Genomic DNA, 27,815 nt, shown 5'->3' on the forward strand with positions numbered 1-27,815 from the left:
GGGGTGGCGCCTATTAAGCAATTGACACTCCTTTCCTAATACACAATGTCTTTGGGGTAATTTATTTTCTAACCCTTTCCCCACTGGGGAATGCCAAGTAGGTCTTCCCCCGTTGTCCTCTATTCTTGTGGGACAAATGAAACAATATTTCTGCCCTACAGACATAATCTGATCCAGCCAGGCTGGCTGGCTGACAACGCGTGGGTGAAGAAATGAATTACCCAAGGTCATTTTACTATAACGCGCGCCACGACTCATCCACGGAGCCCTTCGGCTTTTGCCATGGGGTTTGGGGCGGCGAGTGTGATTCCAGCCCTGACAACCGCCCCCCCCCCTCCATCAGCTCTCGTCCCTGCCTGGGGGGAGATGTGGGGGGAGGTCGGAAGGCGGCACGCGCACGAGATCTCCGGTCTCCACTGGCTGCTCGTGCTCCTGGTGCGCCGGAGAAGGGAAGGGGGGAGCGGAGCCAAGCGGGAGGGCCAGGCGGGCTGGAGGAGGCGGAGCTGGGCCTGGCGGTGGTGCATTGTCTGCCGGGCTTAACCCCTCGCGTGCTGCGAGCCGTGCAGGGGGGCTATGGAGACGGTAAGGGGTGGCAGCGCGGGTGAGGGGCTGGGGAGGAAAGGGGGAGCCTTCGCCGGAAGGCACCCGGCTGCGCACAATACCAAGGGACCTTGGAGAAGGCCAGGCCGTACGCTGCCCCGGGGGCGGGAGAAGGGACAAAGATCCTGGCAAAGGAGGGGGGTTGGCAACGAGGCTCAGGTCTCCAGGCCCGGGGATCGGGAAAGGGGGTCCTCGCGGAAGGCGCGCCCCGAAGCTGCTGCGCTTGTGCGCTCTGGCCGGGGCTGCGTGATGTCGGGTTTATGGAGAGCGCGCTCCCTCTGCCCCGGCATGCGGAGATGAGGGAGCCCAGCTAAAAGCAAGAATTTGGGAGGTACAAGGAGGCGACGGAGACCTCGAGATTTCTGTAGGGAAGGACCTGCGGTTCCGAGATGCGAAGAGGAAGGCGTAAGGATATGGCCCCGATCCTTCCCAAGCGCGATCCTTTGCAGAGAGAGGGCCTCTCCCTTTAGGCCCCGAGCGGACCTGCGGGATGCGCGTGTCCCTGGGGCATGCGCGTGGCACCGTAAACCTAAGCGAGCTCAGTTTTCCTTCCCAGCTTCGGTTCCGCCACAAGATTTCCCCCGGGGTTACGCCATACAATCAGAACACGCCAATGCCATCTTAACAGTCCTGGAGAATCCTGGGAACTGTAGTTTGTCAGGGTGCTGGGGCATGTAGTTCTGCGAGGCCAGCAGCCTTGACAAACCACAGTTCCTATTATTCTTTTTTGGGGGGGTGTGGGAGCCCAAAAAAGAGTGATACAAGAGTCGTTTAAAGGTATGGTGCACGAGTGGCGTTGGTATGACAAAGAGTCTGACTTGGAGACTTGTTTTTTGTAGGTGTGATTTACATTGTTTTATCTTACCCTCTGCATACATGCGTCATTCTCACAACAGCCCTGAAGGGTGAGCTCTGATTCGCCTTTATGCCAAGCTACAATTCCCAGGATTCTTTGTGGGAGAAGCCGTGACTCTTAACAGTGGTATAAGGCTGCTTTAAAGTTATGGTGTGGGTGCGAAATGCCTGCCTGCTGGCTTGCCCTTCCCTCTCTCACCCCTGTGTCTGTAGGTGTCAGAGAGGGATGCTGCTTCTACAGCCCAATAGCACCAGACCTGCACAGGAGGACCCCTTTACTACCTTATCTGGCAAAATCTTTATCCAGGCCAGAGCTTACAATGTGGGAGCCTCACCCCGCTTTGTCCCCATCTACTGACACTCTCTTCTCTCCCATGCAGATGGAATCGGTACCCTACCCAGGCTTCCCAGGGGATGCTGAAAACAATGGACCCTTTCCTCTGGAGGAGGACGATCCCGGCGTCCCAAAGTACCATCCGCTTTCTTTCTCCTTTTCCTTTCCTTACCTTTATAAACCCAATGAGGGCTGCTCAATTCTATGCCCATTTACCTGGGCGTGAGTGAATTCAGCTGGGTCTTTCTTCTGGGGAAACATGTGCAAGACCAGGCTGTGTGACACTTAACAGTCCTGGGGTTGCATATGCTCTGATGTCCATGTGACACTTGAGACTTTGATGTGGCACTTTTGCAAGAACTCTGGTCTTGGCAGGTGGAGGTGGTTGTAGAACTGCATGCCCAAGGAAGATTGTTGTTGTTGTTGTTTAGTCGTTTAGTCGTGTCCGACTCTTCGTGACCCCATGGACCAGAGCACGCCAGGCACCTCTGTCCTCCACTACCTCCCGCAGTTTGGTCACACTCATGCTGGTAACCTCGAAAACACTATCCAACCATCTCGTCCTCTGTTGCCCCCTTCTCCTTGTGCCCTCCATCTTTCCCAGCATCAGTGTCTTCTCCAGACAAGAGAAGAGGAATCTCCAGGAAGATTGGCCTCTCCCAATTCCCTGGGCACCTCCCCTCATCCCACAAACATGGGGCCACCACTGAAAAGGCTCTGTCATGGGCCACCATCAACTAGGCAGGGCCCTGTGGCGACACCACCACTAAGGCCTCGCCTGCCCATTGCAGTGTTTGGGGTGGTTGATCTAGGCATCATTTGTGCAATACAGAAAGGAGAGTCACTTAGGAGAAAATTACCAGTGTTCTTCTGGTCAATGTAGGTATTTGATTCACAGGCTCAGGGAACCCATATTTCAGTGTGAACATCCAGTTTGTGAAAAAACCTAAAGGACTTTTGGGTCACCCCAACCCTTGGATTTTTATTTATTTTTAATGGGCATGTGAGATTTGTGTGAGGAAGGTTCTGTAAGGTTGCCCCGTCTAAATGGCTTGTCCTTTAGGTTCGCAGTCGTCAAACCACATTTCCCCTGGATGGAGCACGGGGAGGAGATGCAGCTGCCAGAGCCGGGAGAGAGGCAGGAGCTGACAGTGGTCAACGCAGGTAAGGAGCAATGGCTTGCTTGCACGGAGGGGACAATGCAGTCTAGCGGTTAGAACTTTGGACTTTGGGGAAACCAAGCTCTACATCCCCACATGGCCAGGACGCTCACAGGGGTGACTTTGGGCTGGTTGGTCTTAGGCCTGCGATGATTTTGTTATATGCTTGATTTTCATAGCATCATAAAGCTGTAGAGTTGGAAGGAACCCTGAGGATTGCCTAGTTCAAAACCCCCTGCAGTGCAGGAATATGCAGCTGTCCGCTGGTCTCCCAGAACCAGACGAGGCATGAAAAGGGCGGAGGAGAGGTTGGCTGCATGCAGGCACAGTTTCTGATTGCTAGAAAGACCTGGTGAGGAGGGGACCTAGGAAGCTACGGGGAGGCAGGGATCTTCAGTCTCAGCAACTGCTCCATGGAGACAAAACCCCTCCCACAGGGTGGGAGATGAGCTGCTGTCCCCGGTGGCTCCAGCACCGGGGGGGGGGGCAGAGAGCAGGCGGGTGCAGGGCTGGCACACGTTCTGGGGGCGTGGCATGCTGCTTGTGGGGGCGTGGCACCCAGCGTGGGCAGGGGGGCAGCTGCGATGGCACCCCACCGGGATCGCACTGCTGGGGGCGGTGCGCTCCCCCCCGCACTCCTCTTCCTCCGCCACTGGCTGTCCCCATTAGACCTGACACTCAGCCAAGTCTGCGAGGGTCGTGTTTTTGCTAATAAAGAATTAACTCCAACTTTGAACTGTGTAACAACAACAACAATTTGTTTATACTTCGCACAACAACAACAACAACAACAACAATTTATTTATACCCCGTCCATCTGACTGGGTTTCCCCAGCCACTCTAGGTGGCTCCCAACAGAGTATTAAAAACACAATAAAACAGCATACATTAAAAACTTCCCTAAACAGGGCTGCCTTCAGGTGTCTTCTAAAAATCAGATTTAGTTCCTTGACACCTGAAGGGAGGGCGTTCCACAGGGAGGGCGCCACTACTGAGAAGCCCCCTTTGCCTGGTTCCCTGTAGCCTCACTTGCCTACACACTCCTGTGACAATAGGCCTGATCCAGCACAGCACTTCTTCACGATCTTCCTTTCTCCCACCAGGTTCTGACACACCAAGTGAGGAAGAGGAGGAAATGGTGGAGGGTGCTGAGGAGCAAGGGGCCTCGACTTGCCTGGAGAGCTGGGACTGGGGCCAAGCAGCGTCAGGAGAGAAGGACGCGGAGGCCTCCGTCGCCACAGACCCTCGGCCGTTCCGCTGCTCAGAGTGTGGCAAGGGCTTTGCCCAGAGCTCAAACCTGGTGAAGCACCAGAGGATCCACACCGGGGAGCGCCCGTTCCGGTGCCCCGAATGCGGCCGCGGCTTCAGCTGGAGCTCCTCGCTGGCAGAGCACCTCAAGGCGCACGGCGGGCGCCGCCCCCACGCCTGTGGCGAGTGTGGGAAGCGCTTTGCCCGGGGCTCTACGCTCGCGGAGCACCAGCGGGTGCACACGGGGGAGAAGCCTTTCCGGTGCCACCAGTGCGGGGCCCGTTTCTCGCAGAGCTCCACCCTGGCGCACCACTTGCGCACGCACTCGGGCGAGCGCCCCCATGCCTGCCCCGACTGCGGGAAGCGGTTCGGGCGCAAGTCCACCCTCGTCACACACCGGCGGACCCACACCGGCGAAAAGCCCTACCTGTGCAGGGAGTGCGGCCGCTGCTTTGGCGTCAGCTCTGACCTGGCCAAGCACGTGCGCAACCATCGCGCCAACGGCAGTGGCTGGGGGAATGCCGCTGCAGAAGTGCCCTGCCCTACTCCGCTGCCAGCCGCAGATCAGGGCAGGCAGCAAAATGAATATGCTTCGCTTGAGGGCTCAGATGCAGGTGGGCAGCAAAATGACTGTGGAGAGGAGGAGGAGGAGGAAGAGAAAACCTTTATGTGCTCTGAGTGTGGGGAAGGCTTCAGGCAGAGTTCTGAGCTGACTCAGCATCAAAGGATCCATCTGAGTGAAGTTGCGCACTGCTGCCATCAGTGTGGAGAAACCTTCCCTGACCAGTCAGAACTAGACGCCCACGAGGCAAGTCACAGTGTGGAAGAGAAGCCATACAAATGCTCTGACTGTTACGCTTGCTTCTCTGAAAACTCTGCCCTCCAGATACATCAGAGACTACACCTTGGAGAGTTATCCCACTTCTGCCACCAAGGAGGAGAGAACTTCCCCGATAGCTCTGATGTGGAGGAGCCCCACAGCACCCACAATGGGAAGCAGAATCCCTTTGAGTGTCCAGAGTGTGGGGCCCACTTTGCCGAGGCCACTGCTTTGGCTGCACACCAGACAACCCACCTGGATGTGGAATCGTTTCCCTGCCCCCAGTGTGGGAAAACCTTCCTTGATCGTGATGAGTTGGCCCTTCACCAAGTGAGTCATGCTGGCAAAGGAGATGAGGAGGCAGAAGAGAAGCCTTATAAATGTACCATCTGCAGCACTTGCTTCCCGGACAGCAGTGATCTCCTGGCGCATAAAGTGAGCCATGGGGCGGGTGGAAGATCCCACTCCTGCCACCAATGTGGCGAAACGTTTCCTAGTGACTCGGAGCTTGCGATTCACCAGCTCAGCCACACGACAGAGGCCGCCTTAGACAAGCTGTACTCCTGCGCCGTGTGCGGCAAGTCCTTTGCGCTATTTGCCACGCTGGCGGCGCACGAGCGCACCCACATGTCAGACGACGATGCCTACCGCTGTCCGACATGCGGTGAACGTTTTCCAGACAGCGGCAAGCTGGGGAGGCACCAGCGGCGCCACTTGGGCGAGGAGAGGCCATTCCGGTGCCCGGCGTGCGGCAAGGGCTTTGTGTTGCTTTCGGGGCTGCGGCAGCACCAACGCGACCCTCCGGCCCGGTGTCCTCAGTGCGGCGAGACCTTCGTGTGGCGCTGCCGACTCACTGAGCACTGCCGCAGCTGCCACCCGGTGGAGCGTCCCTACAAATGCCCCGATTGCGGCAAGGGATTTGCTCAGAGCTCGAAGCTCCTGCGCCACCAGGTGACGCACACCGGCGAGAAGCCGTTCAAGTGCCCCGACTGCGGCAAAATCTTTAGCCAAAGCTCCAACTTGGCGGAGCACCGTCGCACGCACGCCCCGGGCAAGGCGCACTGCTGCGCGATCTGCGGCAAGGCTTTCGCCCTGGGCTCCTACCTAGCCAAGCACCAGGCCACGCACACGGGCGCCCGCCCTTTCCGGTGCACCGAGTGCGGCAAGGGCTTCCGGCAGAGCTCCAATCTCATCCAGCACCAGCGGACGCACACCGGCGAGAGGCCCTACGCCTGCGCCTCCTGCGGCAAGTCCTTCACCCAGAACTCACACCTGGTCAAGCACCGGCGAGTTCATACAGCTGAGAGGCCGTACCGCTGCCCCGTCTGCGGCAAGAGCTTCCGGCAGCGCGGCAACCTGGCTGAGCACCAACACCAGCATGCCGGCACCCGCCCGTATGTCTGCGGCGCCTGTGGGAAGTCGTTCCGGTGGAGTTCTGCTTTCTCCAAACACCAGCGTACTCACCTTGCTCCCTGACCCTGTGAGGAAGGGGAGAGGGGGGAAAGCAGTCCTTCCCCCATATCTGGCCTTCTCCGAGCACCAACGGACCTTCCTTCCTTGGTCTCTGTTTCCTACATCTAAACAGGAGATCCCTTTCTAAGAATACAGACCAGTGGACTTGGGCTGACCTGATCCTGACCTTTCGTCTTAAACTTTGCCCCTTCAATCTGACCCTGAGTATAGCATTCTGCATCCTGACTCTGAGGCCTGGCCTTCATGCAAACAGGAAACGGATTTTGAACCTCTAATGGTGCTGACAGAATCATCCTTTTCAAACTGATGGCCCCGCAGCTTCAATTTCCGTCCCCTTCTCTAAAATCTAAAATGGTCTTCATGCTGTTTCTGGGATTTTTCCCAAGGGAGCAAACCTCGTAGATTCTTGTCTCGTTCTCTGAGCATCACTAATCTTTGTCGTCATGCCCTGGTTAATTTTCTAATTTCTAATTTCAGACTTCTGATTCTTATCTTTAAATTTCAGCGATCTGAATTCAGTCCCTGAATGAATTATGTAACACCTGAAACTTTATATTTAGCCTGTGTGAGACTCCCATTTCAAAGCCTGAAATTCTAACCAGCAAGTTCTCAACTTCATCCTTGAGCCAGTTTGTTTCCTGGATGTTAAGGAGACCCCAACAGAGAAGTGACAGACATTGAAGCTGGCCATTGTCCTCTGAACTTGAACTCAGGGCTTTAGGCCTTACTTTGTTCCCAGTAGGAGCCTGTCAAATGTACCATGGTCTTCTGTTCTTGGACAACATGAGCTTGTTGAGGGGGGCGGGGACAGTGATAGTCAAAACTATCTTTTGTAAAATTGGGAAAACGTTTGAGAAAGTTTGTTTATTTTTCTGTTACATTTATTCTGCTGTCCCTCCAAGAAACTCAGGGCAGGTCTTTTGGGCGTTAGTTACCGCCCTTTTATCTTCCCTATTGTCCTGTGAGATGGTTTGGGCTGTTTCCCCCCTCAAAGTTACTAAAAACAGCTTTGTGGCCCAGGTCTCTGGGCGAGTGGGAGCATTTCTGCCCTCATGGAAGCTTTTTTGGAAGAGGACGGCCTGGCCTTTCTGTCCAAAGAGCTACAGAACTGAAGAGGGATCAGTCGTTAAATGACATCTGGCGGCCATTTTGTGTGAGCCGCCGGTCCAACTGAGGAAGCAAGATCCGTGCCAGCAATGGGGAACCTGTGGCCTTCCAGATGTTGCTGGAGTCCAGCTCCCCACAGCCCCGGGGGACATAGCTGTCAGGGATGATGGGAGTTGTAGTCCAGCAACATACTGAGGGCCGCAAGTTCCCCATTCCCGGTCTAAACCATTAAGGGCAACGAGTGAAAGGAAGGAAGGAAAGTGTAAATATAGCTAGTTTGCATGATGTTTAAACAAACAGGAAAAGCAAATCTCTTCCCACAAAGGGGCAAAACGTCGTCACCTCTTAGTTCCTTTACTTTCTGTTCCTCTCAGGCTGAATGGAACTACTGCATTTGACTCACATCTTGAACAGGGGGTTATGGAGGAAATGAATGAGGCTGATACGTGGCATATTTTCTTTATTGCCTTTAAAAGAAACTGCTGTTTGGGGAGGGACTTGTCTGGGTCAGGATATTGGAGATGGGGTAGGGAAAGAAAATTCTTCCTGGACGAGAGTTTTAAAAGTGTTCTTTGGGAAAAAATATATATATAAAGGAATGTATTGTGCTGGGTATCTGCTTCCACGCCCCTTATTAAAAACTAATGGGCGTTAGTCAAAAGGAATCTTTCCCACAAGTGGAACTCCCTTTTAAAGACTCCCCCCCAAATGAAAAAGCCCAAATGAACCCCCCCCCCGAGATTCATTTATTTTTTATTAACAGGGTGGAAAGTTTCTTAGAAATGAAGTTAGATGGAAATGCTAATATTTGTCATAGGGATATACCTATCGTAAAAGACAGGAGAGAGAGGATATCGGTGACGCCCCATCACAATTCACGTGTTTATTCAGAAATGAGCCCCGCAGTGTTCAATGCAGGTGTGCTAGGTTCCATGCTAGGTTGTGGGTGCCCAGTGTGCATGTGTGACTAGGAGGTAGTGTCTTGTATGGGTGCCAAAGGGCCAGGCTGTGGCAGAAGTAGGGAGCCTGTGGCCTTCCAGATTTTGTGAGACTACAGTTCCCATCATTGTAGCCATTGGCCATGCTGGCTGGGGCTGATGGGAACTGGAGTACAGCATCATCTGGAAGGCAACAGGTTCTCCACCTCTGGTCTGTGCTAAGGCACAAAATAGCATTCTGTGTTTGTAGACAAACTCAAGTCAGACCACTGATCCATCTAGAAAGCCAGTATCATCTACCAACAGGAAATGGCAGTGGCTGCTCTGTATGGTCCTTTCCCAGCCCGGCTTCCTTAGGTCCATTTTCAAAGCTGGAGATACCAGGGACCGTTCATCTGCTGAAGCCTCTGCTCAACCCCTGAGCAAAGGGTCTTCTCCCGTTTTATGCTTCAGTTAATGGCTGGGTGCTACTTGGCTTGTATTCACATGGTCTTCCATGATTACAAAAGGCATAGTCATATCCGGGTGCCCTTCTGTGGTGATTTAAAAAGAAACGATAATAATTCTGCTCCAAGGTGACGAAAATTCCGCAATGACAAAAAGGTGGATTCTGCAACCTGAATAAAATTATGCAAATGTGCATGGTTTATCTTTGTTTTTTGCTTCATTTGTTTTGCTGGTGATGCTTGGAACGGGGCAGGGCAAGGAGGAGCACTGAAATCCGCCCCCGCCCCCCCCTGCCCTGGCTGCTATAAATCTTATGCAGCAACTGTTTGCGCTGCTGAGATTCACCACCCACAAGATTAAATGTATCTTTGGAAACACAAGAAACTTGGTTGTTGGGTGGGTGGGTGGAATGAAAAGGAAGGGAGCTGAATGCTGTGGCCGATCTCATTCTGCACCTTTTTTCTGCTGTTGTGTAATTGCAACATGTGTAATTGCCTGATTATAAGGGTATGTTGTTTTTAGTGAAAACAGATTGGGTTGTAAGCAGGTTTGAACCACAGACCTAACAACAGCTTGCCAGGGATGTAACAGTTAAGATTCTGCTCTACACTGTCAGACATCATCGGATCTCAGCTGGTGGGCTCCTCCCAAACTGGAGAAGTGCAGTCCAGCCACAGGAGAGATGGGCATCCTTCAAATGTGGAGTAAGTAATGCAGCAGAGCCAGCAGTAGTCATGGTTGGGATTGTTACGTCTTCAACAGGTACATGAATGCATATTCAGTAAAGTGAGCAAGCACTTAACTCAAAAGTTTTTTGGGTTGCTTTTTAAAAAAACACACGTTTAAAATGCAACAAATAGTGTGGATATGGCGCTGTCTAATAATTAATGCAGCAGCTGTTCTGGGGGACGCAAGCAGCAAAGGAAGGCCAGCTCTGTTGCTGCTATAACTCACCTTGCCCACCAGAGGGCAACTGTTCTCAATGTCAGAACTGATTCTCCATCTAATCACTATTTCTTCAGCAGGGCATCTGCACCTGTTGGATTTATGGCTGCTATAAAGGTGTTTAAGGCAGAGTACCTCTGTCTATGGGGAAATGATGGACAAGGATAGTGTTTTTGGGGGGGAGCACTGCAGACTGCAGGGGACGCCGGTGGTGCTGTGGGTTAAACCAAAGAGCCTAGGACTTGCCGATCAGAAGGTCGGCGGTTCGAATCCCCATGACGGGGTGAGCTACCGTTGCTCAGTCCCTGCTCCTGCCAAGCTAGCAGTTTGAAAGCATGTCAAAGTGCAAGTAGATAAATAGGTACCGCTCCGTCGGGAAGGGAAACTGTGTTTCCGTGCACTGCTCTGGTTCACCAGAAGTGGCTTAGTCATGCTGGCCACATGACCCGGAAGCTGTACGCCAGCTCCCTCGGCCAATAAAGCGAGATGAGCACTGCAACCCCAGAGTCGGCCACGACTGGACCTAATGGTCAGGGGTCCCTTTACCTTTACTTCAGACTGGGGTATGTGGGAAGTGTGCTCTGAAGGTGGGCCCATGGATCCAGTCTTGTGTGACAGGCAGATGTTAGCGTGTGTGGGCCTGTTTAGTTGTCATGTGAAACTTTTATGTATGTAGATAACATGATGATAAGCAATTCAGGTGATTGGGTTACTACAATGCACTCTGTGTGGGGCTTCCCTTGCACTCGATCCTGTTTTTAAGCAGAGTTTGGATGGCCATCTGTCACGGACCCTTTAGTCGAGATTCCAGCATTTCAGGGGGTTGGACTAGATGACCCTTGGAGGTCCCTTCCAATTCTATGATTCTAAGCTGCACTTAGTGGAGAATGCTGTAGCACCATCGCCGGCAGGTAGTGAGATTGCACATGCCTGCATAGAACGCCTCTGCTCAGAGATCTGCACTGGTTGTATATAAAGCCCTTAACAGCTTGGGACCAGGATCACCTAACCCCATATATGCCCACTGAATTGCTTCAACCTCCACAACTGGCATTGTTACACATGCTGCATAATGCTCGTTCCACTCTTCCCAGTGCCTGCTTAAATATTTCAAAAACCAGGACACCCCAAATGTTGTTTACAAAAATGTGATTTGCCTAAGATTCTGCCTTCCGGAATTTCCCCCCAGACATCCAATTCCTTCTTTGAAATCCTGTTAATGTCTTGGAAAATCCGGACATATGGCAGCCCTAGGCTTAAAACATTTTCGTTTAGGCAAGCCTATTTAGACAAGTAGAAGTTCCATGTTGCTTTTGATCAATATGTGTTTTAAACTTCTTTTATGTTTTGTTATATGTTTTTGGTAAACCACAGTTTTGATGAATACAAAGAAAGGAAGGTCGTTTGACCTCCACCCCCCACAATCTATCTAAAATGAAATTGACTTTTAAATAGGGTTTGGGTAACATAAAAATGGCCTGCAGTTCTAGGGCCCCACATTTCACTGACCCTTTAAAATTCAAACCCGAAAACCTGACTCTGAGTCATAATTCTCCTACTTGCTGTAACATACGTCTCTTTCCTGCAGCTGTTATAGATGGGTGGGTGGAAATTCTACAGCTTCAAAGGTTTGGGGGGGGGGGCAACAACTTTGACTTGGAAATCATCCCATGGCAGGGAAATGTTGTGGTTTCTGCTAGGTAAAAGCAAATGAAGTCTCCAAGTATTTTATTTTATGCTGACGGGAAATGAAAGTCAAAACACCCTTCTGTACTATGGAAAATGCCAAGATGATGAAGAAGATTATTTTAATGGGATTTTGTTCCAAAAGGATTCCCAACCAACCCCAGGAGCAAAGAAGATGAAAGAGTCTGGTGGAACCTTAAAGACTGACAGCTTTGTTGCAACGCAAAAATTGTGTCCGCAGAAGATGAACGCCAGTCTGCAAAGTGGGGGGTGGGGTGGAGGTGGGAGTTCAAAACCAGGAAGCTGCAACATGAAATCACAGGAAGCGATCTGGCCAGCCATCTACAGACTGTCCAATTCTTCTCCAGCCCTGTTTTCTCTCCCCCCCTTTAGTATAGCATCAGTTACAACACCATTTTCTGTTTCACCCCTTTTCCTTGTGGGAAAATGGCACCAAAACATTAACATCTGGCATGGCGGAATGTGGATCTGTTGTGCAGGCAAGGAAAAGCAAAACAGTCACATAAGAGCAGCTTGTGACCAAGACCTTAGGGATGCAGCAACATCCAGTGTGGTGTGTGTGTGTGTGTGTGTGTGTGTGTGTGTGTGAGAGAGAGAGAGAGAGAGAGAGAGAGAGAGAGAGAGAGAGAGAGAGAAGTTTGTGTATGTGGTGTTTTTTTATTTAAATGGACTGAAAATGTGACTGTTTCGGATGCTTTGTTAGTGATGAAGCAGAACGCAAGCCTTTCCCTGAATAACAGGTGGAATGAAGGGAGCTTAAATATGCCATTTCTTCTAGCACTGTGAATTTGCCATCTCCTCCATCTTGCCAAGGAACAACCCACAGGGACAGATTCCATCTCTTCTGCCCTCCTTCCTTCACTTCCTCTAGCTCACAGATGCTGTTTTCAAACATTTGTTCTTAGTGTCTTTTTTTGTGGACTGCACTGTCAGCACAATTTATTTATTTTTATTAAGTTGCATGATGGTATGTTTAAATGTAAAAGCATCCCAGCCTGGGATAGTTCAGTCAGTAAAGCACGAGACTGAATCTCAAGGTCATGGGTTCGAGCCCTGTGTTGGGTAAAAGATTCCTGCATTGCAGGGGGTTGGACTAGATGACCCTGAGGGTCCCTTCCAACTCCACAATGATTCTATGCTATTGTTCCCCCTGTTCACAAGCAGACAAATGAGGCTGTGAGGTGCAAGTCAGAGGAGGAATGAAACAGGACCCATTTTCAGCACACTGGAGCATAGCACAGCTGCTAACTGCAAAGAATAACCAAGGAATATACAGGGGCATATACAAATAAATGTACAAATTGGATGATTCTGTGCATAAATATACAAGCAAGATTTTTATAATAAAAAAAAAACCCGAAGACAAAAATGGGAAAGAACAGCAAGAAACACTTCTCTTCATTTGTTATTACAGTGGTACCTCGGGTTAAGAACTTAATTTGTTCTGGAGGTCCGTTCTTAATCTGAAACTGTTCTTAACCTGAGGTACCACTTTAGCTAATGGGGCCTCCTGCCGCCGCCGCACGATTTCTGTTCTCATCCTGAAGCAAAGTTCTTAACCCGAGGTACTATTTCTGGGTTAGTGGAGTCTGTAACCTGAAGCGCCTGTAAGCTGAAGCGTCTGTAACCCGAGGTACCACTGTAATTCATTCTTTAGGGAAACATGCCTCTGAGCATGTAAAAAGTTTGTCTCGATGTGAATAGAGGCAGGAGACACAAATGCGCCTTTGCAACAGACAGGAAGAACCTGCAGAGCTGAGGCCTTGCAAGGGCAGGGTATTCACACTTCTCAAGAAACGTACACCTGTTGGTTTTCCACCTGCCGTACAGCTAACAGAGACCCAATGCATAAACAGCAACAACCCGTCAACCCTCGCTTGTGACTCTTGAGATGCAGCCCTGGGATTGTGAAGGGCTTTCCTATGTGCAGTTTCTCTTCCGAAGTCCACGCTGTTTCTGCAATGGATTAACAGTCTGGAGACCTGTGGGGGAAAGAACAAGAAAGCAGAAGAAGGCCAGGAAGCCTTTGATGTCCCTGTAATCTTAAAGTCAGGGATAGGGAACCTGTGGTCCAGCTGGCTGAGCTGTAAACAGAAATGGAACTCTTGCTGTCTGATTTTTCCATGGTTGGCGGCAGAGGGAGGGTGGACACTCAGCGCAACTCCCAAAAAAACCAGCCAATTCATCACACATACAAAGACAGGAAGAGGAAAGTGATTTACATGAAATTTGCATATGCTAATAATCACTGTGTGGGATGCGGGTGGAGCTGTGGGATAAACCACAGAGCCTATGAGGGGGAACTGGATTACATATAAAGAATTGATTATAAAGGAAGGAGGAAAATGGAAAATGAAACCCTATGAAGAAGTGAAAGAGTATGTGTATGATTGGTTGCATTATTATCAGGTTAACGAAATGTTTAAAAAGGACTTAAAAGAAAGAGGTTATGAGGAAAAAGAATTGAAATTTCACATAGACATAATAAACAATGAAAATAAAATTTTGTCCAAGATGTATAAAATTTTGCTAGAATGGTATACAAAAGATGAGGAAGTTAAATCAGTCATGATACACTGGGCCAGAGATTTGGGTTATAATATACAGTTTAACGATTGGATAAAACTGTGGAATGAAAATATAAAATTTACGGCATGTACTGCGTTAAAGGAAAATGTTATGAAAATGATTTATAGATGGTACATCACACCCGTGAAACTGGCAAAAAATGTATAAAACATGTAGTAAGTGTTGGAAATGTAAATAAAAAGAAGGGACATTTTATCATATGTGGTGGGACTGTAAGAAGGTGAAGGGCTTCTGGGAAATGATATACAATGAGATGAAAAAGATGTTGAAATATACGTTTGTTAAGAAACCAGAGGCTTTTCTTCCAGGAATAGTAGGAAATGAAATAAATAGAATGGACTGTAAACTTTTCCAATATGCAGTAACACCAGCGAGAATATTATTGGCCCAAAAATGGAAACAGGAACAACTGCCGACACTCGAAGAATGGAGAATGAAACTGATGGCGTATGCTGAACTGGACAAACTAACAGGAAAGATCAGATATATACGAGATCAAAGGTTCATTGAAGACTGGGGAAAATTTTCAGACTATCTGAAATGTGTGATGAGCAAATAACGCTAGTGGGATTTCAAGAAGTTCTGTAAATGATAGAGGACTATTGTATTGATGAAAACTAAGTGTGTGAAGTTTTATAAAATGCAATATAAAATTAGGAAATGCGTATTTAAAAATTTGAATAATGGATGATTGTCAGAGAGGTTGAAGGAAGTCTAAAAGAGAAAACATGTGATGAATTTAGATTGGATACTATAAATGTATGTTGGAAAATTTAATAAAAAATTTAATAATAATAAAAAAAGATAACGTCTGGCACAGGGCAGGTGGTAACAACAACAACATCATCGTCATCATCAATATCATCATCATCACCATCATCAACAACAACAACTTCTTGGGACAACAAATGATATTAAGCTGACTCTGGAAGTGAGGTTATTTTATTCTGCACATGATTTGTGATAGAGAAGAAGACTGGCTGGGTTCTAAGAGCTGATCCAGTCCTGTCTGTTGCAATGACCAATACTTTTTAAAAAGAAAAAGTTAAAAAAGGGCAATTCATCTTCTCTGTTCCAAGTCAGGGTGGGTAAATACTGTGTGTCAATTTCTCTCTCTCTCTCTCAGTTTCTCATTTTTCCATATGAGAAGTTCAGTTCACATTTCTACATCAGATTGCAAATTTCTTTTTTCTTTTTCAGTCCTCATGAAAATTCTAGTGTGCATTTCTTTTAGTGTACACATTTTGGTGTGCAATTTGACCTAATGTGCACATTTTTGAAAAGCATATTTCCCTTAAGAGTTATATTAACATCCCTAATATAATGCATTTTTTCATGTTATTTTCACATATATGCATTTTATGCATACTTTAGTATATGCATTTTGGTACACATTACTTGGCTGGAAAACTGCATTGCATCATTCAGAGAATGCGAATTTTGAAGGATGGCTGTGTTTTGCTTTGCTTATTATTTTGAAAAATGCAAATTAGCTAGATTCACCTTTAAATTTGAACTGAACCAAATCTCTGCTCCCTAATTCTTTTTTATTCTTTTTCTTTTTCTTCTTTTTAGTTTTTCCTTTATTACTTTATTATTATTATTTATTTCCTTTATTATTTCCTTTATTACTTATATACTCACAAGTAGATCTTTACATCATTACATCTTACAATTATACATATTCTTGTTTTCAGAGTATGTTCGTAATTATTATTATCATAGATCGACAAGTATTACTGTACACACACACACACACAAAAATGTAATCTTAAAACCATAATATTCCTCATAAATGAATGACTTCCCGTCTCTTCCATTTTGTACTAATAAACCTATTTCCTATATTTGTCCATTGTCTTTTTATTTATAATATTTTCTTATCTATCAGTTTTCCTTTTAAATTTGTTATCCAAAGAAACTACTCAAAGGCCGTTACCGTTTTCAGATAGCAGCAATTACTCTTCAAGTATTCCTTAAAACAATTCCAATTTGAGACAAACTCCTGTTTAGATTTATCTTTGATTCTTTCTGATAAGTAGTCTAACTCCGCATACTCTGTTAGTTTTTGTATCCAATCAGATCTGGTGGGTACATATCTGCTTTTCCAATGTGTAGCTATTATAACCCTTATAACCCTGCATACAGAAAGATTTTCCTTGATTTTTGGGGGGGGATATCCAAACCGGTAATGCCTAATAAGAATTATTCAGGGTTGGTTTTTTTTTTGAATATTCACTTTCAAAATTCTTTTTAGTTAATCCCCCTGCTTGTCCACCACATATGAAATGTATTCCCTCCAGGTTCTCCACATCTCCAACAGTTATTATACATCTTAGCAAGTTTACACGGTGTCAAGTGCCAAAGGTAGAAACTGCTCCCATGAGGTGCAAACAGGAGCCTCGTGTGGATTAATGTAGAGAAAAAATAGTGTGATGCTTAAAATACTGACATTAAACTAAATATATGAAAATTATATCCCAGTCAGCTGTTAATAATTTAGGCTACAACCGTATTTTGCATTTCCCTGGGAGTTACCTCCATTAAATACAGAAGGACTTAAGGAAACATTGTAGGTTTTCACTGTTAATGTCCAAGGGTTACAATAGTAATATATCCATTTAATTTTAAAAAAACCAAATACTAGAGAGCAAAAAGCTAGTGTCAGTTAAATTAGATTCTTTAAAAATAACAACCATATCAAATTGAACCAAAATACTGAAAAAATGTTTAAGGACATGGAATCTAATATATTTAAAATGCATATATAGCTGATCAAATTATAATCTCTCTTTCCAATGGTGCAAGTTCAGAAAAAAACCTGTCTATTAATATTGCCTAATTCTAAATATCTTTATACTTTTAAGTTCAAAGGAGATCTATCTCTTAAGCTCTCAGTCAAGCATATTCTGTGGAAAAAATAGCACCCTCTCACCCATTCCTGTACACTGCTTTTTAAAAACTGTAATAGAAGGTGTTTCAGGACTTCATATAATCGTTATGGATTTAGTTACAGATAGGTAGCCGTGTGGGGACGCGGGTGGCGCTGTGGGTAAAAGCCTCAGCGCCTAGGGCTTGCCGATCGAAAGGTCGGCGGTTCGAATCCCCGCGGCGGGGTGCGCTCCCGCTGTTCGGTCCCAGCGCCTGCCAACCTAGCAGTTCGAAAGCACTCCCAGGTGCAAGTAGATAAATAGGGACCGCTTACTAGCGGGAAGGTAAACGGCGTTTCCGTGTGCGGCTCTGGCTCGCCAGAGCAGCGATGTCACGCTGGCCACGTGACTCAGAAGTGTCTCCGGACAGCGCTGGCCCCCGGCCTCTTGAGTGAGATGGGCGCACAACCCTAGAGTCTGTCAAGACTGGCCCGTACGGGCAGGGGTACCTTTACCTTTACCTTTAGGTACCCGTGTTGGTCTGCCATAGTCAAAAAATGCCTTCCAGTAGCACCTTAAAGACCAACTAAGTTAGTTCTTGGTATGAGCTTTCGTGTGCATGCACACTTCTTCAGATGAAGTTATGGATTTAGATTTTCATTTCCCTCAGTTCAGTTTGATTTTGCTACTGAAGAAAGGTTAGTAATTTACAGAACTGTCCTGTCTGCATTTTCTCAGAAACAAGTCCCACTTCTATTGGTGGGATTTACTCCCAGGTAAACTGTACCAGTTTACAGTTGGGAGGGGGAAGCTTTTGCCCAAAAAAATATTTTAAGGTTGTGTTCTGCTTTTTAATTAATAGCTGCCCCTCTTTTCTCTGCTCTCTTTTCTCATTAATCTGCCCAGAGGCCTGAGGATAAAGTAGCGTAGGATGGCTAAGCATCGTGTGGTTATTAGTTGTTGCTCTGCCACGAAACTTGCATGAGATGTAAAAGCCACGTTCGCCTGCAATTTGCCACCTCTTCCAGATTTGGGATGAGGTGGGGGAAGAATCCTTGCTAGGTAATTCCCATTTCTGCAAATTACTAAATGACTCGGCGTGTTGACCAATGATGAGGGCTAGAAGCTTGGTTCGTTTTAAACAGAACCTGCAGTTCTCAAGGTGCAGCTAAATGTGAAGGCAGCCCAATCTCCTCCAAGCCATCACCTTGATGGCCAGCCAAACTTTGTGGACGACAAAGTTCCAGAGCGAGGGATGATGCCAACAGGGTCTTCTGAAATCACGCTGATCTGGATGCCCAGCACAAATGAACCCTCTGCTGCTCATGGATCACGCTTTGTCTCCGTTGCCCTCAACTTCATATGCTCTGAAAGTAGCAAGAAGCCTCACAGCTTTACAAATAGCTCCAAGGTTCGGGGAAGCGTATGGCTGAACCCTCCATGCCTCCAAAATTCCTTCTCTCCTGTAATTTTTGCTTCTGGAAGAGGGGCAGGGGAGTCTTCTGATGGCCACCAGGAGAAAAATGACTGAGGAGGTGATTTAGGGGCAGAGCAAGAATTCGGTACACCCTCCCAACTGCCCACGTTGCACTTAACATCAAACCCCCCATTCCATCCACTTAGTAAGGAAGTTGTTCGGGGAGTGACCCAACTCTTAACACATGCTGGGGATCAAAGTTTCTGTTGAAAAGAAAACAAGGCCCTATAATGACTCTCAATAAGCCGCGCGGCAGTCTGAGTTTCCAAAGCTTTGCACCCTGCAGCGTGGCTTCAGACATAAAGGCAATGATCAACGTTCATCTGGGCCTTGCTCGTAGCTGAGTGGTTGGGCATCTGCTTTGCATGCCAGAAGATCCCCGGTTCAATTCCTGGCATCTCCAGGTAGGGCTGGGAATTCCTGCTGCCTAAAATCCAGATGAGCTTCTCCCAGCCATTGTAGACAATAAGGGATATTGGTCTATGTCAGTTCTTCATTTTTCCCAGTCGTAAATTTGGTTATCCACATTTCTTCAGCAATTTGTGTATTTTCTTTTAAAAAAGAAATCATGAAGGTTCTTCAGCATTTTAAAGTGAACTCCTAATAAACACATTTTTATGCTGTTTTGACTAATGGATATGTTGTTGCTTGGAATTTATCCTAATATAATGAATCATTGTGTGCTGTTTTCACTAATATATCAATGCACACTTTCCCATAACATATGCTTTATTTTTTGCAAACATTGGTTGGGAAAACCCATTGCAAAATTCAGATAAGTGTGGCATTTGAAGGATGGCTCAGTTTCAGTTCTCATATTGTTTTGGAGAGTGCAAATTTAATTGATCCATATTTAAATGTCTTTTATTTTTCTTTGTTTATTGCATTTCCACTTCTTTTCTCCATGGTTCAACCCCTCCCCATCTTATCTACACAACAACCCTGGGAGGTCGGCCGAGGGGGGACTTGAACCCTGGTCTGTCTCCCAGGTCCTAGTCCTACACTCCAACCACTGCTAATGGAATAAAAATCCTCTCCCATCCCTAGGAGACAACCCTGAGCTTGATGGACCAACATTCTGACTCAGCAATAAGGAAGCTCCCTGTGTTTTTCAGGTGCCTTTCATTCCTTACCTGCCTCGGCTCAGATGACCTCCTGGCCTTCTCCTTGTGGCCTCTCTCTGTTCTGGAAGCATCGCAGGGAAGTGCGCGACGACCCCCTTTGGCGGGCGCGCAGGTACTCACGGTAGTTGCGTGTCAGCAAGGTGTAGAGGAAGGGGTTGATGCAGCTGTTGCCATAAGTCAAGCAAGTCACCAGGTGGTTGATGGAGATCTCTGTGTGGACGGGGAGGCGGGCAGCCTGCTGGCAGTAAAGAGGCAGGAGCTGCCAGACCCAGAAGGGCAAATAGCAAGCCCAAAAGGCCAGGACAATGACGAGGATGAGGAGGAAGACCCGGTTCTTTGGAGAGCGGCCCAACCCGCCGCGTGTCTGCGACACCCAATAAGTCCTGGCCAAGCGCCAGTAGAGGGACCCGATGATGATGCCGGGAGCCACGATGCTGGTGCTGAACAGGACGCTCAGGTAGACCCTGTACTGCTCCTCACTCCAGGTTGGGGAGCAGAGACGCCGGACGGGCACGCCGTCCCCCACCGCCCGCTCCTCCTGGTGGATCATCACCATCATGGGCAAGGCCAGGGCAAAGGACAGGAGCCAGATGGCCAGGGCCAGAGGTCGTCGGCAGCGTCGCGCACGCCTTGCGGCCTGGAAGGGGTGGGCCACGGCAGCGTAGCGCTCACAGCTCATCAGGGTGAGCAGGAAGATGCTGGCATGCATGGTGAGGAGGTCCAGGCTGAGGAGGACCCGGCAGCCGGCCTCGCCGAAAAGCCAGTCCTTCACCAGCCCGTTGTGGACAATGAAGGGGGCCGTCGACAGGTACAGCAGGTCGGCCAAGGCCAGGTTGACCAAGTGGACGCGGAGCGAGGAAGCTGAGGGTGATGCCCGCACCACGGCCAAGGCGTAGAGGTTTCCCGCCACACCGGTGGCACACATCAGGCTCAGCACAGCTCCCAGGGCTGCGGCTGACTCACCTCCCTCCGACACAGTCCCATTGCCCAGGGGCACCCACAACGAAAGGTTGGTTGTTGGTGGGTCCATGGGGAGAGGACCAAGGGTAGGATGTCCAGGAGAACTTCTTAACGTCCGCCCGGGCCTTCAGAGTAAGCGAGACAGCAGAACCTTGCTCTTTTCTGACCTACCTACTTATTATTTTAGCTGCACATCTGTCTGTCTTCCAGGCTGTCTCTGTGTCCATTTGTCTACCTATTTTTCTTCCACTTACTTCTGATCCTCCGAGAAAGAGAGAGGAGTTGATCTGAGAGTGCAAAGGTTTTTCTGTGGGGGTTCAGCTCCCCAAAGACCTCTCTTCTGTGTGGTGCACACGGTCTCTGCTCCGCATCCGGACATGAAGGGCTTTTTGTTCCTCGCCTTGTTCCTCCGCTCAGTGTGTCCAAAGCTCAGCGGTGGCAAGAGGTCTCCAGAGTGCGTGAGGAGTATCTCTGAGTGTCTGTCTGGGGCTGCGAAGAATTCTCTTCTCCTGCATTCCTCGCACCCTGCTAGTGTCGGTATGTTGGGGTCGAACCTTGACCCGGCCCCACACGGGGAGCACAGCTCTCGGCTCCTGTCTGAACTGAAGAACCTGTTTATTTCATCCTTGGGGTGGAATTCTGACAGCGTGTCAGCAGAAGGGACTGCGGGGCGGGCGATGGGACAACGTACGGGGGTTCCGATTGGTCCGGAGTTTGCAACACTAAGAATCGCCACCTCCTTTTTCTCCCTCCCCCCCAAACAGGCAGACACCCAGGGTCCAACTCCCTGCTGGCATAGTCATGCAGCTTTCCATGGAATGATGCCAACCAAGAGAGAGAGAGCGAAAAAAAATAACCAAGAGATAGAAAGACAGAAGGAGACTGTATGGATCAATGGACAAAAGAAACTCATAAATGCAAAAGCAGAGAGAGAGAGAGAGAGAGAGAGAGAGAGAGAGAGAGAGAGAGATGGGAAGAAAATGAGCAGGCAAGACAGGGACAACCAGACCCACCTCTTGTTCATCATCAGTTTATTTATATAGACCACTTTTCCGGAAAAATTGTGTTCACAACATACCAACTGAACAATAATAAATACAATTAATATGTATCTACAAAAACATATGAATCATGTGTATTCATAGGACTATAAATACAGAAATCCATGCAACATGATATAAAACATTACATAAAACAATAAAAAGGTGTAGCCTAACTTACCAGCTTAGTACTAAACAGGAGAAAGAATGTCCATCACAAAAATAAACTTGATAGCACAGTGGGTACCTCAGTTTTCAGACATAATCCATTCTGGAAGACCGTCTGAGTTCCAAAATGTTCAAAAACTGAAAACTCAGTACAGAAGCCGCATGGCATGTTCAACTTCTGAGGAGAGTTAAAAAACCAAAGCATTTACTTCCGGGTTTACGGCTTTCGAAAACTGAGGTATCACTGTATACAGAATGGAGGGTTGGGTGCAGGTCACTCTCCCCAAAGGATCTCTCCCTGCATCAAGGTAAGTGGCTGGGAACAGATGGCCTTTCTGTATTATTAACAATGGATTTTCATTTCTACCTCTAATTCATAGTCTCACCCATAAAATCAATATTTTTGACCTTCTTTTGCCTGCCTATTTTAAGAGAACTTAGGGATTAGCAATTCAGCCAGGGTCTACTTTGTCATAGACGTCATACTTTCTTGTCCTTTCCTCCCCAAAACTCTTTGTTTGGATTTATGGAATAAGGATGTTTTGTTCACCATCATGAAATAGGGAGAACTTCAACAACAAGTCCTCAACATAGTAGAATGCCTTATTATTGATTTGCTACTTAAACATATTTCAGACTTCTCTTTCAGCTTATCAGGAGCCCAACTCTTCACCATGCATAAAGGCTGTCAAAGTGAGAAGATGAGCTGTGGTTTTTAGATCCCTGAATATCCACCAAGTAAGGTGAAGGTTGGTGAAGGTCATGCAACCCCTACGAGCAGGTAGTGGGGCCCATGGGGCTGCAGGAGAGGAAGGAAATGTCCTGTTGCATGAGATGCCTGTTCCACCGGTGGATAGACACTGCTGGATGTCACCTACGGTCTGAATTTTCTGGTTGCTAATGTAACTTATGATTTATGATTGTGTAAATCACCTGGTATGTGTTATGCCCTAAAAGGAAGGCTGCAGTAAGTGCTGCGGTTATTAAAATTGTGCATATGGAAGCAATAGGATGACTAAAACCCTATTCTTCTTGGAATAAAAATTGTCCAGACCAAAAATATGGTTCCAAAGCTTTACTAACAGAACTTGTTCCAAAACAGACTTACAACAATTAGGATACATCCAAATAGTTGCCTAAAATCATGTGCTTGTCCAAGCATAGGCAGAACATCTTAAAAATATAAAATTACTTCAAACAGAACTGAAAGCAAAGTTCTTTCTCTCCACACAGACTCCATTCAACCTGACTGTATTCTCTCCAGAAGAAACACCATTAGCACATCCTTCGTCTTTGGTGGCTTGAGAACAAAGACTTGGCTCACGCAAAATGGTGATTTGCAACTGAATACCCCTCTCATGTGATTTAAGTTAAACACCATGTGAGAGAGTAGCAGAGATACATTCTCAGTTAATTATCCCTTTATTAGGAACTCAGAGAGTCTCACTTAGCTTCAGTGGAGTTTTCTATGGTCCCTTTAGCCATACACATACAGCGTTATTTCCCTTTTCAATGTACAATTAAACAGTTATACTTAATAAGTGTATGTTACAGATAGGTAGCCGTGTTGGTCTGCCATAGTCAAAACAAAAGAAATTCCTTCCAGTAGCACCTTAAAGACCAACTAAGTTAGTTCTTGGTATGAGCTTTCGTGTGCATGTATCTGAAGAAGTGTGCATGCACACGAAAGCTCATACCAAGAACTAACTTAGTTGTTCTTTAAGGTGCTACTGGAAGGAATTTTTTTTGTTTTAATAAGTGTATGTGTGTGTGTGTCACTGAACATTTATGCAATTTGACCTTTAATCAGGCTGCATATATTCTCTGAAACAGGGACACGTGTCTATTAGCCCTATTCTTATGCCCAGAATCACTGCCTGATTCTGCTTCTCTCACTTTCACATTGTTGCAGATTGTTAAAGACTGTACCACTTAATGCAGGCATAGGGAACCTTTGACCCAATAGATGGTGTTGACTTACAACACTCAACCACACCGAGTGTTGGCTCACGTGGGCCAGGCTGGTTGGGGTTGATGGGAGGTGTAGTTTAGCAACATCTGATCTAACATATGCTATATCCATTTACTCTGCAATAAGCTGTGCTCAACTAAAAGGGTGTGGGTTCCTTTTGTCTAATGATATACTGGGGAAATGTTACTGGTCTGCAATATAGCTAATATGTCAATTTCTGTTTCTCTCTGTTTCTCATTTTTCCAATCATAAATTTGATTTTCTACATTTCCACATCAGTTTGTGGGGTTGTTTTGGTTTTTTTTTTAAGTTCTCATGAAATTTCATAAGCAAATATGCATTTTTGCATTCAATCTTGCCTAATATGCACATTCCCCCCCAAGCCATTTCCCTAATTTAATAGACATACCTCAACAGTTGCAATGTGTGAAAAGGTTTTCTGTATGTTGCATGATGCTTTAGTGCTCATGTGCAGACTTACACATGCTTTTGCATGACAGGCAAGACACACGCACAAGCACACGCCAAACAGATTCAGAGATTTAACTTCTAGAGATTCTGCGGAGGCAGCTGAACCCTGAAGAATGGCATCTGTATTGTCTCCAGTGTACAAAAGCCCTACACTGATATTCTTCTTGATTTATATTCTTCTTGATTTTATGGGAAATCATCTTAAGGGGTTTTACCTTAACCAAAAGGTAACAATAACTGGTTTTTAACAACCACATGTGACCTTTTTTTTCTTCAGGAAGCCAATCTGATTAAAAATCCATTTATGGAGACCGCAGAGTATTTATCAACAAGGATGCAAGCAGAAGATTCGATTGAATGCTATAGCAAAGTCTTTAACTTTGGTTAAAATCACAGTTTGTACTGTGTTTTCATCTTCAGGTACAAACAGTGCATGAATGTGTGGATTTACTACACTGGAGACAATACAGATAGTAATTTTGCCATGGAAGGCAATGACTAACAGCCTAGTACTAAACAGATTTTTCATGGAATTTTCAGTCTGTTTTGCTGCCCTTTCTCTGCATTCGGGCACCCCCACTGGCAGAGTCAGTAGTCAAGCCTTCTGTGTTTACTGGTGTTGGGGAGAGAAGAGAGGCTGAACTCGGATGTCTTCCAGGACTTCTGCTCTGGAAGAACGCTCTGAGTAATTTTCGGGAAAAATCCCACTGAGATGAAAGGAAAGGCAACAGCAAAAGAAAGTCCCAGCTCCCGTGCACAAGCACATTTGCTGACTCCCCACCTCCTGACTCATCCAGATTGCCCCCCACGCAATTGCCATCCACCGTCCAGAAAATGTCATGGTACAGAAGGCTTCACCTGTTGAATTTGCGCCTGCTACATCAAGAAGTCTCCATCACAAAATAATAATAGGGGAGGAGTTATGCTTCTAATAACAAAGCACTTTGGACATACTCACAGTAATGCCCCTCTATGTTATTACACCCTATATATATATATTATATCACACACACTCTCTCTCACATGTCCCAGGCATGGGAATTATAAAATATAGCAGCAAAGGATTCTGGGAGCTTGGTTCAGTGTAGAGCTAAGTACCTCAAGGACCGCCTCTTTCCATATAAACCTGTCTGGACCCTGAGATCATCTTCTGAGGTCCTTCTTCATGTGCCTCCTCCTTGAGAGGTCCAAATGGTGGCAACACGAGAACGGGGCCTTCTCTGCAGTGGCTCCCCATCTGTGGAATGCTCTCCCCAGGGAAGTTCACCTGGTGCATATAATACACCTGTAGGTGCCAGGCAAAAACCTTCCTTTTTAACCAGGCCTTTCATTGATTCGATTGACATCCGATGCCCTTTTAAAATGTGGTTCTTTGGGGGGGGGTAGTTATTAAGTTGTTGTTTTTATTTTGATTATATATACTGTGGTTTTATATTTTGATTTTGTTCTGTGAACTGCCCTGAGACCTCCAGGTATATAAATTCTAACAACAACAACAACAACAACAACAACTGGTGTGCCATGGCATTCTGGTCTAATCTGTCAAAAGACTTCATTTCTCCTGTGAAGACGCTGTGTATATTTAACAAGGCAATGTCTGTGAGCAGTGCATATGTCTCTAGCTTGTGAACGTGCTATTATACACATGTGAAATGCTTGTGCAACCTGAGTGAATCCACAGGCGGTCTTTGCCCAGTTGCCTTTCTGAGCTGTATTTGGACACCATTCTGTCAGGCATTTGTGGCTGTGTGGCTTGAATGTGTGTGCGTTTTATCTGCCGAATCTACTGTTCAGAAATGTGTTGTTGCTGCTATTATTATTATTATTATTATTAGGGAACGAACACGACTCAATAGACCACTATCATGCCATGTGCCCCTCTTGAGTGTACCCCCGTTTCATATAATATCTGTACCATTTATGAGGTGCCCTCTCCTCCATTCGTGCTGACGGCAGAGCCTTGCCCCACCCTTCTTCCCCTGCCCTCAGATGTCCCCCATCCACCTTGCTGTCAGTCTCTGCCTTCTCCTACCCTCAACCCCGTCTTAGGCTGGTCACCAGCTTGGGTTGAAAGGAGGTTATTCCTGGCTTGAGTTGTGTGGATTATACTGAGGGAGGGGGGAAGCATATGGAGGGGGATTCCTCGCCAGCAAGCCACAGCCTCAGCCAAAGCAAACTAGGTTGGCGCTGCTGGGTTTGTCTAACCTTGTGACCCTCCGGCGCGCAGTGTTCCCTGGGAGGGAAATGGGGAATCTAACAGATTCAAGCAAGAAGCCAGGCAGAACCTATCAAGAAAGGTAGTTTGGGCCCTGAGTCACAGCTCAAAAACCTATCAAGCCGTAATAGAGAGCCTGAGCTTGTGCAGAGTGCATTTTGCCCACTCACCATCAGTCTGGTCTAGCAGGTGGTGCATCGGGACCAGTGGGTTGCAGCCCTATCCTGCCCTCCATCAAAGGTGGGTCGCAAGAGGAGCCCTATCCTACCCTCCAAGTGTCCCGATTTCCCAGGGACAGACCCAGAATTACAGATGTCATTCCAGTTTGGGGTTTGATCCTGGAATGTCCTGGTTTTCCCTTTTCCTCCCCTCCACATCTCAGAGAACAATTAAAAGTGGTGGGGAGAGCTGACCCTGCCCCACTCCTGTCCTTTTTGGAAAAGGAGCCTGTGCGTGTACGCGTGCGTGCAAAAACAGGGTCCTGTTTGTACTGAAAATAAAATACCTGCACCACATGAAGGAAATTGTGACGCTGTCATACAAAGCCCTTCCTATAATTTTGAAGGAAAATGTAACCAATCTCCACTTTAAGTACTTTAATTACAGTGCCTCAGCAGCCAGCAATTTTTAAGGAAACCTGTGGAGTGTTTATTCCTGAGCCTTACACTGCAAGCCTTTACAGAAGTAAGTCCCGCTGTGTTCAAATTTGCATCCATACATGTAAATTATCATATGCAAGGTTTACTGGTGGTCAGCTCCCAATTCTAGCTCCACCTCTGAGTCACTGAGTTTTAAAAACACAAGAAGGGTCTAGCTGGATCAGGCCCATCTAGTCTAGAATTTTGTTCTTGTAGTGGCCAATCAGATGCCCTTATGGGAGGGCCAAAAGCAGAACACGGCGCTTCACCTCTGTGCCCCGAGGGATCCATATTCTTAAAATGAAAACGTGGCATGATGCTAAACCTGTTGGCCTGTTTAAGGGACCTGCTATTTTGTGGTTCCTGCTAGACGTTAAGTCTCTCAGGCTTCATTTTTTGAACCCCACACCCCATTTTGGAGTGTTTAAGCAGCTGGCTTGCATGATTCATCCTCCTCAGTTGTTTTTCATGCTTAAGGCTCTCTCTTTTTGGCCCTTCTAGGAGGAAACCATCAAAGGCTGCTCAATTCATAGCGCCAAGTAGACACCTCCCTAAGCATGGTCAGCTACACTTTGGAGCACAAGAAGAGCTCTGTTTGGCCAGGCAAAAGGTATTTCTTGTTCAGAAGCCACAGTGGCCAGCCAAATGCCTCCAGGA

At 47.1% G+C, this 27,815-nt stretch overlaps 2 protein-coding genes across 7 annotated transcripts; one reads left to right on the top strand and one right to left on the bottom strand.

The window, feature by feature from the left end:
- Nucleotides 1-254: 254 nt before the first annotated feature.
- On the top strand, nt 255-7,579 carry LOC114582444 (uncharacterized). Of its 5 annotated transcripts, none has more exons than XM_077917029.1 (4): nt 255-435; nt 1,836-1,924; nt 2,853-2,953; nt 4,053-7,579. In XM_077917029.1, exons 1-4 carry the CDS (start codon nt 283-285, stop codon nt 6,491-6,493), a joined length of 2,784 nt encoding a protein of 927 aa, XP_077773155.1. In that variant the 5' UTR covers nt 255-282; the 3' UTR covers nt 6,494-7,579. The 5 variants fall into 5 exon arrangements, with proteins under 5 accessions (XP_077773155.1, XP_028559307.2, XP_077773156.1 ...); XM_028703474.2 differs by lacking the exon at nt 255-435 and adding an exon at nt 446-582; XM_077917030.1 differs by lacking the exon at nt 255-435 and adding an exon at nt 611-1,005.
- A 5,128-nt stretch (nt 7,580-12,707) lies between these two features.
- LOC114582659 (urotensin-2 receptor-like) lies at nt 12,708-21,256 on the bottom strand. 2 transcript variants are annotated; one of them, XM_077917033.1, is made up of 2 exons: nt 19,704-21,256; nt 12,708-13,616 (listed from the first exon to the last, which is right to left on the bottom strand). In XM_077917033.1, exon 1 carries the CDS (start codon nt 20,722-20,724, stop codon nt 19,714-19,716), a length of 1,011 nt encoding a protein of 336 aa, XP_077773159.1. In that variant the 5' UTR covers nt 20,725-21,256; the 3' UTR covers nt 12,708-13,616; nt 19,704-19,713. The 2 variants fall into 2 exon arrangements, with proteins under 2 accessions (XP_077773159.1, XP_077773158.1); XM_077917032.1 differs by lacking the exon at nt 12,708-13,616 and adding an exon at nt 14,973-19,121.
- Between the last annotated feature and the right edge of the window lie 6,559 nt (nt 21,257-27,815).

The sequence above is a fragment of the Podarcis muralis genome, chromosome 13 (genome assembly GCF_964188315.1).
Source record: "Podarcis muralis chromosome 13, rPodMur119.hap1.1, whole genome shotgun sequence".
NCBI classification, from domain to species: Eukaryota; Metazoa; Chordata; class Lepidosauria; order Squamata; family Lacertidae; genus Podarcis; species Podarcis muralis.

Bases quoted from the DNA above. Each gene is read 5' to 3' on its own strand.
- LOC114582444 (XM_077917029.1), top strand. From the start codon at position 283: ATGGGGTTTGGGGCGGCGAGTGTGATTCCAGCCCTGACAACCGCCCCC. The intron at 436-1,835 runs GTGCGCCGGAGA...TCTCCCATGCAG, and splicing joins ACTGGCTGCTCGTGCTCCTG to ATGGAATCGGTACCCTACCC. The intron at 1,925-2,852 runs GTACCATCCGCT...CTTGTCCTTTAG, and splicing joins GACGATCCCGGCGTCCCAAA to GTTCGCAGTCGTCAAACCAC.
- LOC114582659 (XM_077917033.1), bottom strand. From the start codon at position 20,724: ATGGACCCACCAACAACCAACCTTTCGTTGTGGGTGCCCCTGGGCAAT.